This window comes from Protopterus annectens, chromosome 8.part0 (genome assembly GCF_019279795.1).
Source record: "Protopterus annectens isolate FY-2018-M chromosome 8.part0, PAN1.0, whole genome shotgun sequence".
Lineage (NCBI taxonomy): Eukaryota > Metazoa > Chordata > Ceratodontiformes > Protopteridae > Protopterus > Protopterus annectens.
This window is the reverse complement of record NC_056741.1, coordinates 1,941,826,316-1,941,846,812: the sequence shown is the minus strand read 5'-3', so window position 1 is coordinate 1,941,846,812 and position 20,497 is coordinate 1,941,826,316. Positions and strand designations below refer to the sequence as shown.

Genomic DNA, 20,497 nt, shown 5'->3' with positions numbered 1-20,497 from the left:
GTGAAAGTACTAAGATACTGAGACAGGAGTTGGAGAAGCAAAGACCTAATATGAGCATTCTGACTACAACACAAATAACGAAGAACAGCATCCAGAATTACAGGACTCAGAGGTAAGTCTGCCTGTGCATAGGACATGCCGCTGTCTAATATGAAGCCCATTCGTAGTTCAATGACAGATGGACAGTACTGCATCAGAAGGCTCATGTAAGGATAAATGTACAAGTCCTGGTTCTCAGACAGCTCAATTAAGGCTAAATCTAAAAGTCCTGGTGCCAACAGTCCAACAACACTAAAGTTATGTTCGAGTGCAGTTATAAGGATACCATGCTCAGAATTATTCCAGGTTTGAAACTTAACTTTCCCATCCCCGAAGTAGATACTGAAAGTAGATGAGGGACCAAATGAGGTGCCTACAAACAAACAGTGATGATTTTGATAGGTTGTATATGTTACTGATTTACTTCTGTGTTAACACAATGCTTTGCAAGTTAGGACAGACAATTAGACATATGTTAAATGTGACAATTTACCACATCACATAGGTTTAAGCTGCACAGTGTGCATGTAGTCGGGTAAAGAGAACAGTGTTACTAGACTCAACATGAGAATGTTTCTGCTCCATCATTGTTGTATTTATTTTGTTACTTAGGCTTACTAACCAGCCTGATAGATGAATTAGGAGCTGCATGTTGCCAGGGATGATCTAGGAGAGTATCATTTATCAAGGCAGTTGATTTATGTAGCCAGCATTAAAATTATGAATATAACTATGAGCAATGAGTACTCTTCATAGATATTTGGGTACCAGATACAGTGAGGACAGCAGTATATAAATAAAACATCTGAACAAACAGAAGCAGGCATAACAAACCAAAGTATGCTGCAAGAACACAAGGACAGGGCAAAGGGCAAGTGCTCACACTCAGGCAGTGTCATATGGCACATAACTACAAGTCTTTGCCCACTGATAGAAGTGACCCAGTGTGTGCTTACATAATTATGAAAATAGCAAGGCAGTTCAGATGGCAGCTGGATTACTGTTCCATCACTGTGACACAAACTATTGGAATGATGCACCACTGAGCTCCATTCTTATCATAGGTACCACAACCAAGTTAACCCAGGAAGGTCAGGGTTCAACACTGGTGTATGAATGTTTATAAAAAATACTTCATGTTTATAAACCTTCATTTAAACTAGTTTTATATATTCTCTTTTTTCTTCTGTAATATGTACATCATGCATGATTTTTAATATGTGACCTATATGAACTTTATATTGTACATATTATGTATTTTATATTAATATTTTTCTGTTACAATATTGTACTCTGTGGAGTTTTTCTCCCAGGGCTTCCACTGAAAACAGTCTATTTAAAAGCCCAGTCAGACTCTCCTGGTAAACAAATGGAAATAAATAAATAAATGTGCTGTACCGTACAATGCTTAGTACACTCATGATCTGAAGATGTTTGTTTGTAAATGCCACAGACTTGATGATTAAGGCTATTCGGTTTGCAGATTTTCAGGCTTTGTTGCACACTAGGATGAATGCTACAGACAATAAGCCTTGGAAAATGCACACACAGCTAACAAACCTCTCATACAAAATCAGGGCAATAGCACCCCCACCCTCCTTTGTGAATGCCACTCATGCTTGTTTGATGATACTGTGTCTTTATCAAACCTAAACATACACACACACACACACACACACACACACACACACACACACACACACACACACACACACACACACTATTGCTGTTGGTTCTACATGCATAAACAACGATTTGTAACCCAGCTCCTTTGTCATGACTTGCAGAGTGACTCACACCTGGAAGCTTTAAGCTTCTTTTCTCCTACTCCTTATAATCATCTCCTGAGGGCACATAAAATGTAGTGCACAAGCCAGACCTCCTCCATATCATTCTCTCTCTCTCTCCTCTTTCTTTCCCTTGGGCAGTAGCAGCTGTAAGTGTTGTTGCAGTTTACTCCCAGAGAAAGATAAGCCAGTGCTTTTTACCACGACACACCCTTCTCTTTTTCATCACACACAACAACTGGTCTTTTTCTTTTAACGCCCACTAGTACGGTTCAAAGGCCTTGGTACAATCCCACCACAGCAGAACTGTTACTTAACATATACCCACAGAGCCAATAAGTGATGTGACAGTGAAGGGAGATGCAACTCTGGATTTTTTTTTCATCTTTTTATAGTGCACCAATAAAGTTAGCATTAATTGTTATTTTTGAATCATAGGTTACAGGGCTAGTGTGGTATACTGCAGGCAACTAAGGAAAACCTAAATTCTCATTCACTACAGCTTTTTTATAGTAAATTGGCTGTTTTAATGATAACTCTCGACATGGTTAAAAAAGTCATAATGAATTAAAATGTAGACAATGCTTTCTGAAAAAGCTACTTAAATGTTACAGCTCCATTTCTGAAAATAAAATGCAACACTTATGATGTAAGTAACTTTACACTTTCTCTCTTCAACCCCTCTTTCTATCAGGCGATATACCCATTTACTGAATATGTGTACATAGATACACCTGCAAGATTTTTAGCAGCCAAAGTATTTAATGCCCAGAAAGATTTTTCCTCTTCTAGAAACACTGTAGTCATAGTAATAGTCTTAGAACATCCACGGAGTTTGATTGTAACTTGTTGCTGACCATGAAACATTCTGCCAACAACTAAATGTATGTTGTTGTGTCTTTCAGCTTTTCCCGGTTAGGGGTCGCCACAGCGGAACTCCGGTCCGCTAATGATTGGCAGTAGATTTTTACGTGCCGAGTTGCCAGCCCTGACGCACAACCTTCAACGAAGGTATGCCCATTCACGCATGTCTCCACACAGAAGATATCAACTAAAAGTATAAACATCCATATTACTAGAGCCTGCTTCCACTATTTATCTAAACAAACTATTAATGCTGACATTAGAACAATTTCACAGGTCTTTCAAAATTCACCTCCACCTAAAAACACTGTCTGACTCTATATGCTGTACTGCTTAAGGAATCGTTCCAGCCACTTGTTGATACTTTATGCATTACAGTAAAAATGTAAATTTAAGATGATAAATAAAAGCAGAATGAAATCATTTTTAAAAAGAACAACACAAAGTTCACATCAAATCAACTTACTGAAGGAACAACACACATTTAACAACAAACTATTCAAACTATGAATCGTGGAGAAACATGAATTATTCCTTCAATAAATTAATTTTTATTTTATTTTTCTATTTTTTTTTATTAGGTCTATATTAGTTTGCCGAAAGGTATTTTCAGCGAACACCTCCTTGTTAACCCGTATTCAGTGAAAATCACTTCCACGACTCGCTGAATTTTCCAAGGGCAATGAAGTAGTTGGCCAGAAACACAGTTTTGCCCTTTTCCCCACTATAGTGCAATCTCGAAGTTGATATATATATATATATATATATATATATATATATATATATATATATATATATATATATTAGTTGGGGGTGAAGCCCCCAACTTGAGTGTGTTTGATTTGGTTAGTTGTGGGTTCCGTTGTGCTGCAGAGTGATTGATTCATTGCCCTTGGTAAATTCAGCAAATCACGGAAGTGATTTTCACTGAATACTGGTTGACAAAGAGGTGTTCGCTGGAAATAAATTCAGAGGAAGTAATATAGACTTTTTTATTATATTACTTTAAGCAAACTATGCAGATGTTATATAGACCAATGAAAGTTCGGGGTCTTTTTCTGTTGCATTACTTTACATGTTCCTTTTTCTTCTACCTACCTGAAATAGCCTCCTGCATCCTTTCTCACTGCTAGCACTTTTAACCTTCTTATTTTAACCTTCTTATTTTAATTTATTGCTCTCCACTCTATAGCTACTCCTTACACACTCCCAAAACTGCAAGACATTTCTGAGACAATTATGTGTGGAGAATATATGTCACTACTGTATGTAATATCTATTTATTTTTCTGTAACAGCAATTAGTCAATATTGTCTATGTATAAAGTCATTTTGCTTTGTGCATGTATTTCTGAAGCCTTTTTACCCAGGTCACTACTGAAAATAGGCCATATAACCATCATGACAACCCATTAAACAAAATACAAGTAATAGCAAAGAAAAGGCACAAATAACTTGAAGAAAGATGTTAACAGCTTAGCTTTGCTATTGTTAGCAAGTTTTCAAAATGATACTGTAAATACAAAATATATATTTATGTCTACCTTGAATAGTCCTGTGACAAGGCAGGGCATATGTTTCAGTGACCTGTCTTTTGGCTCACTAATAGGCTTATTTGGCTAATGGCACTGGAAAGTCCATGTAAATGGTTTTAGTGGAATCAACATCCCAGTCTCCAACCTGAGGAAGCAGTGTCACATATAATGTTCATGATGCAACACTTCTTTACACTTAATCAACAACGTAAAACAAAAGCATTCCTAACTGTCCACATTTGCAGGTGTGCGTCAAGATCACTCCTACATTCCCATGTGCTAATATCATAAATCAATAACCCTTTTAAAGCAATTACTGTGAACAAATCAAAAGCTGGAATATTATCATAAGTCAGGTGTCGGGGACTAACTTTAGCCCCCGACACCTGACTACATTCTACATCTTTTAGACCATTGTATCTACCTCATATTTACATCCACTGATTCTATATCTCCTTCTCACTATATACATATGGGTATTTATATGTGTGTATATATGTGTATATATATATATATATATATATATATATATACATATATAGTTATTTCTATATATATGTATTCTTTCCACTTCTTATACCACATGATATACTAACATATCTGCCAGGCTTCTTCATACTATCCTGTATCCTCTATTACTATACATTATGCTAGTATTCACCATAAATACCACTTTAAGCAATATTTTGTAATAATATTCTTATCTAAATGTTCTACTTTCTGAAATTTGTACTTTATAACTTTGTCACCAGTTAAAATGTTATCTTTATTTGCCTATGTTCATGTACTGCTGTAAAGTTTTTTCACATTTTTTTTAATGTAATTTCATTTTGAATGTTGGAGCTTATCTCCCCGGGCCTCTACTGAAAATGGACATATATCCAGCTAGACTAGCCCGGTCAACAAATGTAAAATAAAATAAAATAAATAAAAAAATAAAATCATTGCTATAAGGAATATGCACAATATTTTAAGACAGAGTCATACTCACAATGACAGATACTAATTTATAGTTCAAAAAATAATAACATTTCATTTTTATAAAAAAAAAAAATCTGTGAACATATCCATGCTTGTAAGTGTTAGTCCTGGTCATTATGTTGATTGTATTATAATTTTAATTTTAGTATGCATACATTAAATATACAAAAAAGAAAATATTAGAAGTAATAAACAAAATGAAAAAGAGAACTTATGAATGAGCACTCTAGCCTTAAATGCCAAAATCCATGAAAATTCTGTTTTTCTAGTCCTGTTTTCCCAATATAGGAATTTATGATATTGTTTGGAAAAATGGAAAATCAATGGCCCTACCCATAACCATGTCAAGAGTAGTAACAATGTACTTTCCCAGCAAAAAAAGGCACAAACTAGACAGCTCAGAATACTATCACTCGTAAAAAGTAGGTAAGTAAGTAAACAAAACTGCATTTGAAACAATAAGCACCTGAAAGCTATACTCCACATCTTACCACACAGACTTTTTGTAAGGGACAACAAAACAACTGTGTAATTGTGCTCAGACTGACTATAAATGGATACACTATTGCTCTTTTGCAAAGTTTGACTATTACAGTTTTCAGGTTTGAACAATACTCAGATGATGAGGTAGAAAATTAAATGGTAAATATTTAACACACACAAAGTCATTGCCAGTACAGGCTCAGCTTTATGATGTAAATGTAACTTGGAGCTTACAGCAGTGATTAACTAAGTTGTATTTCATTTTACACCACTGGTACCAGACGCAAAAGCATCAACACATTGACAGGACCTGCAATGGCTACCTCAGGTATAACAACATCAACTTATTTCACATGCCCATGTTAACACAGTATTGCAAATGCAAATAATTATATCAGAGAGGCCTTCAGAGAAACATGGGAGGTGTGCTTTCCCATTTGTTTTCTGTCTACAGCAAATGGAATTTTTTTTTTTTAATTTTTGTTTTCACAATGTGCCAAAGTATTATATCATTTGCCATTCTAATGGGAGGAACTAAATATTTCAAGCTAATCATACATTCCAGAAACTAAACATGCTTGAATAGAGTCAGTGGCAACCTAAATATCTCATGAAAATGTTCCATAGTTCCTTGCACTGCTGCAGTTACAGCAGTTTCATGCCTGGCATAGGCTGGCAGCGGTCAGCACTGAGCTTGGAGGCTGCAACCCAGGTGCCAGGCTAATGCCACTTGTTGCATACAGCGATGTGTGGAAGAAAACTTGTGCGATACTAAACACAGCTTACTTTGGTGTATTACAAACTTGCCACTAACAGGAGAGCTGATGTGACTACAGAAAGCAGTCTGAATAACAGATATCAGGATTATTTTTTATGGAGGAAGACCACTGCTCTTTTAAACTCATATAGTGCAAGCAAAAGCATGAAAAATAAACACAACCACAAAAAAACTATCCTGACACCTTCAAGGATCTGAAGATTTACTGAATCACAGTCTACTTTACAATTCAATATTGCTAACACCTACATTTTATCCAAGCTGCACAAATGTGCTAGATTCCAGCCATACATTCATCTTAGTGTCTGCCCTTCAGACTCTGATTACAAAACTTTTGTGAAGTGGTATCAGCCGCCTTTTCTACTGAATACAGACACTAAAGCCACAAGCAATAAGAAATCCTGTATGTTATCTACACAGTTCAAACAAGAACAACAACAAATGTATCAGCCTTACAAAAATCTATCTGTTAATTAGACAGTGGTTCTAAGGATTAAATATTGATGTGAGGGGTAGCATTTGTTAACAGCTAAGGTACATACATTTCAGGTATGTGTTTGTGGCTTGCTTGTCTACAAAACTCCACCAATATATCATTAAAGTATTTAAACAAAGGATGGAACAAATATACTAAGTTTATTTGCAGTCACTTGTTCTGAAGGTCTTTTGCAAGGTCAGCTGTACAACACATTTTAGACCAAAAGAACCAGATGCTATTTTTAAAATGAAGCTTCTTAGTTTTACTTTACAAAATAATAGCTTTTTGCCACTGTTCTTTCTTTCTTTCTCTGCTAAAATTTAAAACCAGGGACTACTGTTTGATTCAGACAGTGGCTACATGAAGATCTATATGAAAACATTTGCTTGTGATATAAAAAAAGGCACTCAACTGACACAGAAAGGACAAATGGCAAGTCACTACTATAAATGACACAGCCATTCTATGATCCAGCAATCACTTCCTTCTGACAGGAACACAAGTCTCAGTAAAACAACAGGAAAGGTTATAACCCACCCCCCAACAGCTACATTAGCATTCCCACAGCAAGCAGCCGCTGCACGTAGACAGAAACAATTTAACTTACCAAATAGTTCATTTTTCCAGCTGCGGGGTATTTTAAAATGTTAATTCCCACAAAAGTCCTAGCCACCGAAGGGAAAAGACTCCTTTTCCCTCTTCCGTAAAATATGGATTTAATACATTATCCAGCTGTGGCCTCCTGTAAGGAGCTAAGCTCTCTACTCCGTGTTGATACAGAGCTGTTGTCTCCCAGACTCCCAGACTGAATGAGACAGAGATTGCTAGGTAACATTATACCTTCAGAGTGCAGCAGTGCTTACTGCTTTGTGATTGGCTGACTTGCATTTTTATGTAAATTAGACACTCTTTCAGAGACAACTGGGACAAAAGTATGCCGCTGCCTGGCACTTCATGGAATATACATCCAGTAAAAGACCTCAGGCTAGCACTGGAATTTATAGGCAGTTAACTGTTTAATGCCAGAAAGGCATTTCAAATCTTGTTTTCCCCTTCTTTACTCACAGCTAGTAGTTTCTGATATCAGCAGTAATGATTCAATTAAGAGGTTCTAACTTACTTAACTGTCAGCTATAAAGCATATTTTGATAACCATATTAATTAAGAAAGTAAAGCTACAAAAAAAATGACAAACTAAATGGAAGAAAGAAAATTCATACAGTTATAAGAGGAAAGAAAGTAGGACCGACAAAACACATTTCTGGCTTAGGCACTTTTGTGAACATTTCTGCTATTAAGTAATGGTAGGAGGTATGTTACTGCATAATAACATGACTGAGGGTGAGTGTTACTGTGTTATAACATGACTCTGAGGGTGAGTGTTACTGTGTAATTACTATGACTCTGAAGGTGAGTGTTAACTGTAATAACATGACTCTGAGGTAAGTGTTACTTTGTAATAACATGACTCTAAGGATATCGAACAAGTACAATAGCATATAGCTCTGCCGTCCCTTAATGTTGTGATACAGTGCCCTACATACAACGGCATTTTGTTGTTGTTGTGTCTTTCGGCTTTTCTCGGTTAGGGGTCGCCAAAGCAGAACTCCGGTCCGCTAATGATTGGCAGCTGATTTTTACGTGCCGAGTTGCCAGCCCTGACACGTAAAAATCAGCTGCCAATCATTATTATTATTATTTTTTTATACCCTCCCCCGGCTAACCTATATACAGTGATATTTTCTGTGTTGTGCCCCTCACAGGTTCATAGATTCATAGGAGATTACTGTGAACAAATTAAAAGCTGGAATATTATCATTGCTATAAGGAATATGCACAATATTTTAAGGCAAATGACTCAAAAGTATTTACAAGCCTAACCATTATTACCTAGATTTACCTAGATTTTCGATACCTAAGGGCTAAAGGACGGCTTAGGCGTGTGCCTATTCCTTTGGATATTGTAGAGACTGCCCCTGTCCATAAGTGACACAGGTACCACCGCAGGAGTGAATTTACAATTCCACATCCATTGATCCAAATTGCATTTGAACAGGGTCAGGGAAGGGCTCTGCTTCACATGAATAGCTAGCCTGTGCCACAGTAGGAGTAATCTCTGAGTCTATATCTGTTCCTCCAGTAAGTTTTGTAAGGCTATCTAATATCCAGATGTCAGAATGAACCTCTGTACCTTGTATCTGTAAGGTAACAACCTTGACCATTATGCCAACCCCGTCACACACAAACACACACTAATTATCCCTGATAACTGGCATACTTCTGAGCCTGACAGTTCTGTCATTAAAAGGGAAGGGGCTTTAATTTAAGTACAAAGGCCCCTGGTCTGATCTTTCCACCTTGATTTTTGTGTGAAACAAACAGAGGAAAAAAGTCAGTGCATAATGTAGAATGAACAAGCTTCAGTCCCAATTCAGGAGAACAGTCTGGCATGTAGTACAGAGGAATAAATATGTAGCTGTTAACAAGCTGCTTTCTATAGTCTAGGGTTTGATTCTCACAGTCTCCATTTGCTTATTGGGTGATGGCAGCACATCACTTAACCAGAGGGTGCTCCCATGTCAACCCTGCAAAGGACATTTTTGCCCAGTGTTAATAGATAAATAAAGAAGTCCAGTATGCTTACCCGGTTAACAAATAAATAAAGAAGTCCAATTGGCTTACATGGTTAACAAATAAAAAATAAAAAAATGTAAACTCTTTCATACCCCTAAGATGAGTAGTATCTCTCAAGGTCCTCATTATTCCTTCACTTTCACTATCTCACTTGTATAAGCTGCAGAACAAAGTGCTTTAGAGCATGCTCCTTCTACACAACTTCATCATGTGCTCTTAAAGAGACAACAGAGTTATGGTAAACATATTTATTTACAAAGGTCAGTTTATGGATTACTGTGTCTCCTTCTCCCTCTCCACACAAAGACACAAAACTCCAACAAGGCTGACAGTCATGCATTCCATTCCAACATGTGAGACAACCATAGCTCTCAACCTTCCACCTCCAAAATGAGGAACACTAACCCTCATAATGTGGAACAAATGGGCAAAATGTGGAATACATACTAATGGCTTACTAACAACTTCAACTAGGAAGGTTATAGGGTGGTTAAAATATGCTGGTTTTACTTATAAAGAAAATCTCTTAATGAATTAATACAATTCATTTCTATTTACCATAGATTTCACTTAAAAAAATTCCTAACACTGAATGTGTGACAGACCCATTCAATGTGAAACTTAGAGGAACATGAACTTTTTAAGACCCCAAATGAGGTACGTTCCTCGTAATGAGGTACACTTGAGAGGTATGCCACCAACAGAATCATTTGTAACTTCTGTAATACATACTGAATAACTTCAAGTCAAGCTACTGGATGCTGGAGGCTAGCTCCGCAAGGAATAACTTGATATTAAAATGTCAGGAACATGTAATTTGGACAAATGTAGTTTCTGTGAATGCAAAAAGAGTGAGTGCTGTTCACCAAACCTACTTTCACCAATAGCGGAAGTTGCTTTTTTTATCCACTATTCTGTGACTTCAGAGTTACTATATATACATATATATATATATATATATATATATATATATATATATATATATATATATATATATATATATATATATGTCTAGGGGTGTGATATATACACCACATGGGAGTTGTAGGGGGTGGGCTTACCCCCTGCAAAAAGTTTGTTGTAATATTTGTTGAAGGTAGTTTTGGCGAACTGATTTCAATTTATTTCTGTTTGCTGGAATTACCTTCAGTGAATAAATATGAAACCTTAAATATCTACACAAAACTTTACAAGACAAATGAGGCCCATCAAATGGACAAATCAGATTATATTTTTCAAAGGATTTACATCTAGACATTAAAAAAAACAAAAAACAAAGAACCAGTAAATTGCCCCACTGATATAATAGCTGATAAAAAGCAGAGTTTAATTATTATGTGATATCCTCATGTACTAGTATGTTCTCCCTCCATAATACTGAATAAAGAACCAGTTCATTTCAGGATATGAGCCTGCTCATCAGACTTATCCTGTAGGGACTGTTTAGTGCTGTAAAACTTATTTCTGTGCTAGCACTCTTGGTTATATGTAATAGTGTATCTGACCACAAATAATACTGACAGAGAATGAATTTGAATTTTGGACCTGATTTAGGCTTTAATGCTCCTGTTTCAACACAGGCTAGTGCATCTACACACAATCACAAGTAACATACCACATTGCTTAAGCCTGCATTTGTACAACTAATTGTAAACACATCTGTGGAATGTGTTATGCAGCAAGCTATCTATGTCAGTCAGCACCTGTGCATCAAAGTCGCAGATTTATGCAACTTTATAAAAACTGCTATACTGCTTTTATTTTTAATGTTAAATGAACAATTGCAAGTGAAACTTTAGTTTATACAATGTATATAATTGCTAATTCAACAGCTACGTACATTGCTAATTCTACTGTTATATATGCAGTTACATACACTGCTAATTCTACTGTTATATACAGTGTATACAATGGTAGAATTAGCAATGTTGGTATATGCACTGCTATTTGTAATGTTGATGCAGCTATCACTGTTTGTGTAATGCTGTTTTAAACATCTATTTATTATTTTATTTTAATTTGTGTATTTATCCTTTGTTGACTGTGTTAGTCCCACTAGATTTGTGGCCTCTTTTACTAAGGGAAATTTGGCTAGGGCATGGAGATACTTACTCTGCTCTTTCTGATAGGTGGCGTGGGATCTTTTAAATTCACCTGAGCTACCACCAACTTAAACAAATGGGGCCTTGGATTAATGTCTCATCTGAAGTCGGGCAAACTGAGGGTACAGCATCCTCTTATGCTGCACTGCAATATCAGCTATTGATCTACCTGATGTGGGAATAGAACCCACAGTTTGGTCCAACAAAGGCGTGAGTGCTACCTGTTGTGCCACTGATACTATCCTTAAATCTTAAACAATGAATTTGTATAATGTCTGTGACTGTATTTGTATTATTTCTCTGGCTGAAAGCAATCCTTCAACCAGCCACCAACCCGGCTAAACTAAATAAACAGGTACAGAAAAGCTTATATGAATGCTATGCATTTGAAGTGCTTGCATTTCTTAGTATGCAAGTTTTTTCATGAGTATGCTATTAAATGTTGGCTATGTTAGTGAACCAAAGGTGGCAAACCACGTGGTACTGGTTTTGATCTGTCACTGAAGACCAGGATTATGTCAATCTGGTTTTGAGTAGCATAAGGCCTAAATACTGCAAGATTTAAAGGAGCTACACTAGATGTCTCCTTATACCTTGCTTAAAAGTGTTTTGGGATTTATATATGAGTGCTATGATTTACCTTATACAAAGAGGGAGTGGAGTATGCAGAAATGTTGTGGGACCTCTAACCCCTTTACAACATAAATTAATTCAGCCAAATATTTGATTATATAGATTCATAGATATTCTAAGGACACTGAGTCTCTTGACCATTCTTGCTTTCCCAGTATCCTTCCTCAAGCAATACCTCCTTACTCCAGGAGGACCATACTGGTCAATTTCAGAGTAAATTTGTGGGCACCCATCCAATCATCTAGTTTATGTTTAAAGGAAGATAATGAGTCACACTGCTTAATATGAAGGGAAAGTTTATTCTAGAAGTTTGGTAGATGCTGGTTTACAAACCTGTTCCTCCACTATATTTTATATATATGTTGGTGAAGACTTAGGTCCATGATTCTAGCACTGGTGGAAATAATGGACTTGCAGAGAAAATGTGGTCCAAGACAATCAGGTCACTAATGGCATGGTAAGCGAGACAGAGCACTCCCCCTCAAAACATTTATAGGACAATGAATAAAGGAATAGACTTTTTCAGCCACTCTTGGTAGCTCAGGGACTTAGGCCTGTGATATATTTGGTTAGGAACCATTGGGGTCTTTCTAATTATTTGACATTATGTTTAATGGGATACATTCCAAAGGGGACACTTTGCTCAGAGGAGTAACTAGTGTGGGGTGAAGGAGGCAGCTGCTCTGTGTGCAGCATGACTGGTACATCCTGATTGTTTTTCTTTGCATTTCCAGAATGCAGAAATCTGTGCTAGTATTGCATTTGCACTATGAACTGAAACTCTGTAAAGCTGTGTGTGTATATATATATATATATATATATATATATATATATATATATATATATATATGGCATCAATTGTAGCAGCTACTTGCTACAAATGTAGCAAGTGCTTTGCTACAGTTTAGAAGGATAGAAGAGAGCATTATTTGCTCCAAATCTTAAAAATGAGAGGGGCACTAGATCAAGGGCAGCAGAAAGCACAAGAATAGCTAGTTATACCTCTGGTTGTACTCAATGAATGGCCTGATCACTGATAAGTATAAGGGACTGATTACCTTTTTATACCTTGATTATGTTTTTTTGGCAATTAGCTGGGATACATAAAAAGATTTCCTAGCAATGTTGTCAAATGTTGGTCAAAAGTGAGGGTACTATCAATCCAGATACCTAGGTTCCAAACTACATTTTCATTTTATAAAAGTGTGTTGTCTAGACAGTATAATGAGAGGAAGGGTTGTCTACGAAAAGTGATGATACTACACAGTTTAGCATTTTGTTTGAACCCATTTTAGTACACCAAAAATTTACTAGGAAAAGTTCATTCTGGATGGTTTGGGTGTCATGGGGTGACTTAACAACAACCCCAAGTTGCCATTGCTTTCAAACTTTGTTAGCCAGAGGTCCTGGATTTCTACTTGAAGATCTGTGTAGTAATTACCAAAAAAGGAGAGGTCCCAGCACTGCAGATAAGAGGCACAGCTGGTCTCTTTTTGTACTTTCTGATGAGGTACCTGCAACTCTCATTTTGTGGGTTCTGTCTTTCAGCCAGTTTGCTATCCATCCTACCACATATGGCTTGATTTTTAAAGTATTTGGCTTTTGTATGATTCTAGCCTGGTAAAGTTATCAAAGGGCCTTAACCATGTCAAAATATACCACTTGCACTTCATGGTCACCTTGCATAGTTTCCATAACACCTTCAAAGAAATCTACCAGATGTGTCTCAAAATTTTATGTAAAATGTTCATACATGTTACTGTTTATTACGACAACTTTGCAGTTAACGCAAAGTTTACACTGTTTATTTTCAAACTGATGTTAAGGGTACGAGCAGATTTGACTTTAGTAGCTGGTAGTTTAAAGTGTGAAACTACTATCGGGACACCTAGAGGAAATGAGACACAGTTCATCAGGTGTATGATGCTCTGTCAATGAACAAGGCACTCTAGCAATGTTGGAAAGGTAGAAATGCCCATGTGGATAACCACTGATCTTACTGGTCAATCAAAGACATATGAACAAGGCACTCTAGCAATGTTGGAAAGGTAGAAATGCCCATATGGGAACCACTTATCTCAGTGGTCTAAGACATATGAACAAGGCACTCTAGCAATGATGGAAAGGTAGAAATGCCCAGGGGTAACCACTGATCTCAGTGCTTCTTGCTCATCATTTTTTTAAGGAAGGGTTCCCAGATGCACTAGGTCAAATGTTTACTAATTAGCTGCCCATATTCTTGATTCTGAGTAGGGGAGCCAGAGGTGTATATATTACAAGTCATGCTATTATGCTTCACCTGTTCAGATGGAAATCACATAGTGTTATAATCATCACAGGTTGAGGAGTATTATTCAGTATACACCCCAATATCACCAGACAAGCAGTGTGTTGCTATTTTATTAACCTTTTACTAATTATTTCAGTTATTTTCATGCTCTTTGAAGAAACAAACAGATTGATACACATATGCAGATGTGATGATGTGAGGTAGTGCCAGTTATGCCAGGAGAAGTAGGGCAATGTATATGTTACATATGCCAGCATAGCCATTTGGAGTCTTGTAGAGAATTTTATGTTATTTGCATATCAAACAGATTTGTACAGATGCTTGTGTTAAAAATGTACCAACAGTGGTTCCTGCTGGACAGAAAAGAAGTACACCTGTAGGTCAAATTGTATTATAACTGTTGAAATTAATATATTGTAACAGTGGATACTGGAAGAGAATAGGTTAATCTCAGTCCAGCTAACTCTGAAAATACTCTGAAATTAAATTACTTGGTTTAGGCCATAAAATTGTATCTTACAGTTCTGATTGCAGCCAGAGACAAAAAAAAAAAAAAAAAATCCAAAGCCACTTATGAATTGAAATTAGCCTCTGAAACAAAGGGAAACCACAAAGCCTTCTTCAGTTAACTCAGGAACCTCCATGGCAAAGCCCAGGTTTGTTCCAAATTAGTATTTAATGGTACCACTTACACTGATTCTGTTGACTTAGCCAACCTGCTAGCAGATAGGTTCAGCACAAACATCACCCCCCTATCCCCCCAAAGGTCCATTTGATACTTGTTCCGCACCTCACATCTCCATACATCAAGTGTTAAAAGCCCAATCAAAGGCAAAGAACATAGCTTCCATGGGACCTGATAGTATCCCAGGCTGTATTTGCACCATCTCCAGCAAGAACTAGCTTCACCATTGAGCACTCTATTCAACCACAGCCTAAGTACAGACTTCATTCCATCAGAGTGCAGAACTGCCATTGTCATCCCATTACACAAAGTTGGTGCCACTACTGATCCTGGAAACTATTGCATCATTAGCTTGATATTTCTGATCTGTAAAGCCATGGAGTGTATTATTATGGATCTCATAAAAAAGGGCAATGATAATCTCCAAACACTTGACCCCACCCAGTTCGGATTCATCAAGGGCAGATCCTGCCTGTTGAACCTGGTTGACTTCTTTGAGACTGTCACCAAGGCCCTGGATGAGGAAAAGGCAGTACATGCAGCTTACTTTGACTTGGTCAAGGCTTTTGACACAATCCCCCCACTTGGGCATCATTGAAAAGCTAACATAATGTAGCATAAATCCTTACCTCATCAGGTGAGTGCCCAACTGGCTCACCGATAGGACCCACAAGGTCAAAATAGGTGTCTCCACCTCCAACAACAGATCTGTCACTAGTGGTGTTCCCCAGGGATCTGTTCTGGGACCCCTACTGTTTGGCATCTACTTCTCAGAGGTCCAGACAAAGACAAAAGCCCTGTGGCTGACCAAGCTTGCAGATGACTGTAAGTTGGGTGCTGTCATTGACTCCCCAAATGATGTTAACATATTACAAGGGGGACTCACAGTAACAAATGATTAGTGCTAAAGTCATGACCTTAAGTTAAATGCAAAAAACAGTATTATCATACCATTTAGCAAAAACACTGTCCTTACTGATTCCCACATCAACAACAACTCCCTAAGCACACAACCTGTGGTGAGAGACCTGGGTACTCAGGCTGACAGCAATCTCACATTCGACCATTATGTAGCGGCAGTGGTCAGAAAAGCCTTTTACTTGGTTCATCTCATAAATAAAGAGACTGCATCCAGAAATAAGGAGGTTATTACTCCTCCCTCATTAGGCCAACAAATGAGTATAACGTCCCATTTGGTATGTACCTGTCCAAACATCTGCACCAACTGGAAAGGCCACAGAAATACCTCACAACGAGAATCCATGGCCTCCAACACCTGTCCTATGCAGACAGGCTCAAATCACTATCACTGTACTCAATATCATACAGATTGCTCACAGGTGATCTGTGTCTCACCTACAAGGCAATATCAGACCCTGCCCTACTAGAGATGCTCCATATCCATAAGTCTAACTCCTCACACATTACCTGCTCAAAAGGGCTAAATCTACTATGCAACATCAACAAAACCTGCTGGAAAAACAGGTTTGTCTCCCAGAGGCTGCCCCATCTCTGGAATAGACTTCCCATACATGTCAAACAGAGTACCTTGCTGAGCCTCTTCAAGCGCAACCTTAATGAGTGGATAAAAAAACACAAATTTGTCCCAGGGGTTCCACCTGTGTCATCACTGACAGGGGAAACAGGTGCTGACTGAGGTTTCTTTTTTGGGAATAAACTCTTGGCTAGGCTTTTTAGGGCCCCAGGGCCATTAGCCTAGTAACTTCCTATGATCCTACGATCCTATATGTCTGTGAAAAGCAGGACTAGGAATGCTACTATATTGTCCTTAGGGATGAACTAATTGCTACCCTGGAAGGACAGACGTTTTGAAATGGTTTAACAGCTTCCAGATGCTATAGCACATCTTAGCAAAGCTCTGTGTGCTAGATTCTGGTTCAATTTCTACTAAAGGAGGTAGTGTGAGAACCAGAGTTAGAAGACCAGATGTATGTGATGTCATTCTGTAATCCACCACTGAAATGATGTTTTAATACTAGATGAGACAGAAGTCTTAGGGCTGTCCGATTTTTGAAACTTGACAAAGAAGGATTACTTACCCAAATCATCTTGCCTTGCTTTAGTAAATAAAAATCAACAAGTACTGGCATAACCCTCCCATTAATTAAGTAGTGCACCATCAAGTCATATGTTCAAACTTTCAACAAAATGGTTGTGATAATTTACATATGTCTTAAAGTACAGCCCTACCTCCTAACACAATACCTGTTAAAATGATTTATATTAAAAAAACATTAGCTAATACATACATCATGATGGTGCACTAGTTAATTAATGGGAGGGCTATGTGAATTTATCTGAAGAAGTCTGAGTATTCTCTCAGATGAAAAGCGCTTTATGTGGATGGAATAAATTTTATGTTCTTTGACATTATACTCATGCATTTCAACTGTTTTTCTTGCCAGTACTTGTTGATTTTTAGTTGTTTTTTCATTTAAGTGACATTTTAGTAGTCTTGCTTTAGTAAATAACCAGAGAATAGGAATTCTTTAGATCAGTCAGGAAAATATAGTGAGATTAGAGAAGTACTGCTTTTCTGTATCTGTGTGAGTCTATCCATCTGTGTTATTTTTAATATTTCCTGTGATTGAAACCCTTGTGTTTATTGTAAATAGATATTTAGTATTTTCTTGTTAATTTATTATTTATTACTAAATATATCTCTTGCTGTGAGGTAGCATTGTTACCTCACAGCAAGAGATTCTCCCGTTCGATTCTCGGCTGGGCTTGGGAGTGCCTTCTGTGTGGAGTCTGCATGTCCTCCCTGTGGTTGGGTAGCATTTGAAAGACATGCATGCGTAAATGGGCGTGCCTTCGTTGAAGGTTGAGCATCGAGCTGGCACCTCGGCATTTCATAAAAGTCTACTGCCAATAATTAGCGGACCGGAGTTCCGCTGTGGCGACCCCTTACTGGGAAAAGCCGAAAGACAAACAACAACAACAACTAAATATATTTAAACTTTTCATCGTGGATGGTCTTTTAGAGACTATTTAACCTTTGAGAGTACTTATATTTATTTGGTGACACTGTGGCCGCTCCTGAAAGTCTTGCTGCATTAGCCAAACACTACCATTTTTATTAGTATTAATTTTACTCAGTATAATTGGGTACCCTTGTAAGAGCCATAGAGTAGCTGGCTTTGGAGTGTTTTGGTGGCAGTATCTACCTTATAGTTTGGGCAGAGGGGACATAGCTATTAAATCTGTGCCAGTCTTTCCTAGGTGTGTGTGTGTGTGTGTGTGTGTGTGTGTGTGTGTGTGTGTGTGTGTGTGTGTCTGTGTATATGTTTGTAAATCAAATCTCAAAGAGTCTGTGTTTCAGCTACTTGGAGCATTGACACAGGGCACTAGTTTCACAGAAGAGGGCAGTGGACTTGGCTTGGAACACTCGGCTGAGGACTCAACCCTACAGCTGTGTCAGGTGGGGTCTTATTTAGGGCCTGGTCAGAGAGAGGGAAACCCATCCCCAGGAAGGGAGTGTGTTCCCTGTGTGCTCTTAAGGGAAATTGTAATTGGTGCAGAGAGCTGCACCTGGAAATACTGTGTGTATCCATTTTTGTTCCAAGTGATCGTCCCTCACTGGTGTCCATGGTGAGGACCGGGACTCCTTGATTACTGCCCAGAGGAATGACATCACATATTGGTGGCCGTGGCATGAATATTAATTGAACTTCTGCAGCCTGTAGGCAGTTGTCACTGAAGGTGTGTGTACTTTCAGCAGCCACAAGGTAAAGCTACAGAGTTTCATTTTCACAACAGTTTTATTTATTTTTTGTTAGCTTAGTTAAGTCAGGGAAAGCAGGCAAAGATGCCAGCAGAGGATTATGGCAAGCTGACAAAGAACCAGTTGGCCAAGGTGTGTGAAGCCAAAGGACTGGTGCATGCCAGCCTGACTAAAGAGAAAATTATTTCAGCCTTAGTCACAGCTCAGACCAGCAACCAGGAGGATAACCACTTTGGTAATGGGGATTTGCAGTCCTCAGAAACAGGACAGTTCACCTTTTCCTCAGAGGACCTAGAAACCCATCTGGAGTTAAAGAGACTTGAGTTGGAGGCCAAACATTTGGAATTAGAATCATCAGAGAGACTGTGGTAGGCAAAACAGATGAAATTAGAATGAGAAGACAAACTGCAGTGTTTGGAGGTTGAAGAAAATGACAGACTGCGGCAGGCAAAACATATGGAATTAAAATCAGCAAAGTGACTGCAGCATTTGGAGGGTGAAGAAAATGAAAAATAGCAACAACATGACAGATACAAAGCCCAGAAGCAATAAAGGTCAGTACATTTTTTCCAGTTTACAGAGAGTGATAATTTTGATAGTTTTATTCATATATTTGAAAGAGTATGCAAACATTATAATGTTGGCCAAGGGCTCTGGGTACGTATCCTGACCCCCTTACTTCATGGTAAAGCTGTAACTGCTATTTCTAAATTGTCTGATATTGATTGTTTAAACTATGATCACCGGTATCTGTGGTAAGGATTGTGAGTCATTGATTACTGACCCAGAGGAGGGATGTCGCAGCATATATATATATATATATATATATATATATATATATATATATATATATATATATATATATATATATATATTTATCAACTGCAGTAACCTGTATATCTAACTCTAATTTAATATGAAGCTTTTCTCCCTGGGACTGTAATGGAAACACACTATTCAACCCAGGTGGACCATCCCAGACAACAAATGCCAACAAATAAATGTATTCTTGATAGAGGTCATAGCATCTGCAAGTCAACATCTATACATAAACTACGATTTTGAACAAGACAGTCTGGGTCCTCAACAAATATGTGGAGGAAGTATATCTGCATGTATCAATGAAGGGATTCACTGACTGACATAACTCTCAACTTCATTACTCAAGAATCAGGGACAAAGCCAAAAATAATGAGGAGACAGTCACAAAATTAAGGGCTATTTTTAAATATTAATTTAGTTTACTTAAAAAATGAATAAAACAACACATTTTGTATCAACATGCATTTTCTGAATAATAGCATATATGAAACTGTAATGTCTGGCATCGCTAACTGACTGTAATTCTCAGTGATTTATCAAAAAAAAATTTAAAAGGGATAGGAAAAAATTAGGCAAAATCTGAAAAGTTCTACAAAATCACTGGCAGTTGACAGGTATGCCAAATGGGTTGGGGTATGGACT

General features: G+C 37.6%; 1 protein-coding gene across 4 annotated transcripts in view; it reads right to left on the bottom strand.

Moving 5' to 3' along the window:
- The window catches only part of BCAR1 (BCAR1 scaffold protein, Cas family member), a 2,082,713-nt gene that overhangs the window by 394,370 nt on the left and 1,667,846 nt on the right, over positions 1 to 20,497 (bottom strand). Inside the window, exon 1 of one of the 4 annotated variants that reach the window (XM_044081460.1) lies at positions 7,552 to 7,739. The exons of the other annotated variants lie outside the window; for them this stretch is intronic. Coding sequence (XP_043937395.1) covers positions 7,552 to 7,563 — 12 coding nt within the window. The 5' untranslated portion in view covers positions 7,564 to 7,739. Of the gene's footprint in view, positions 1 to 7,551; positions 7,740 to 20,497 lie in introns of those variants that run through there. 4 annotated transcript variants of the gene reach the window in all.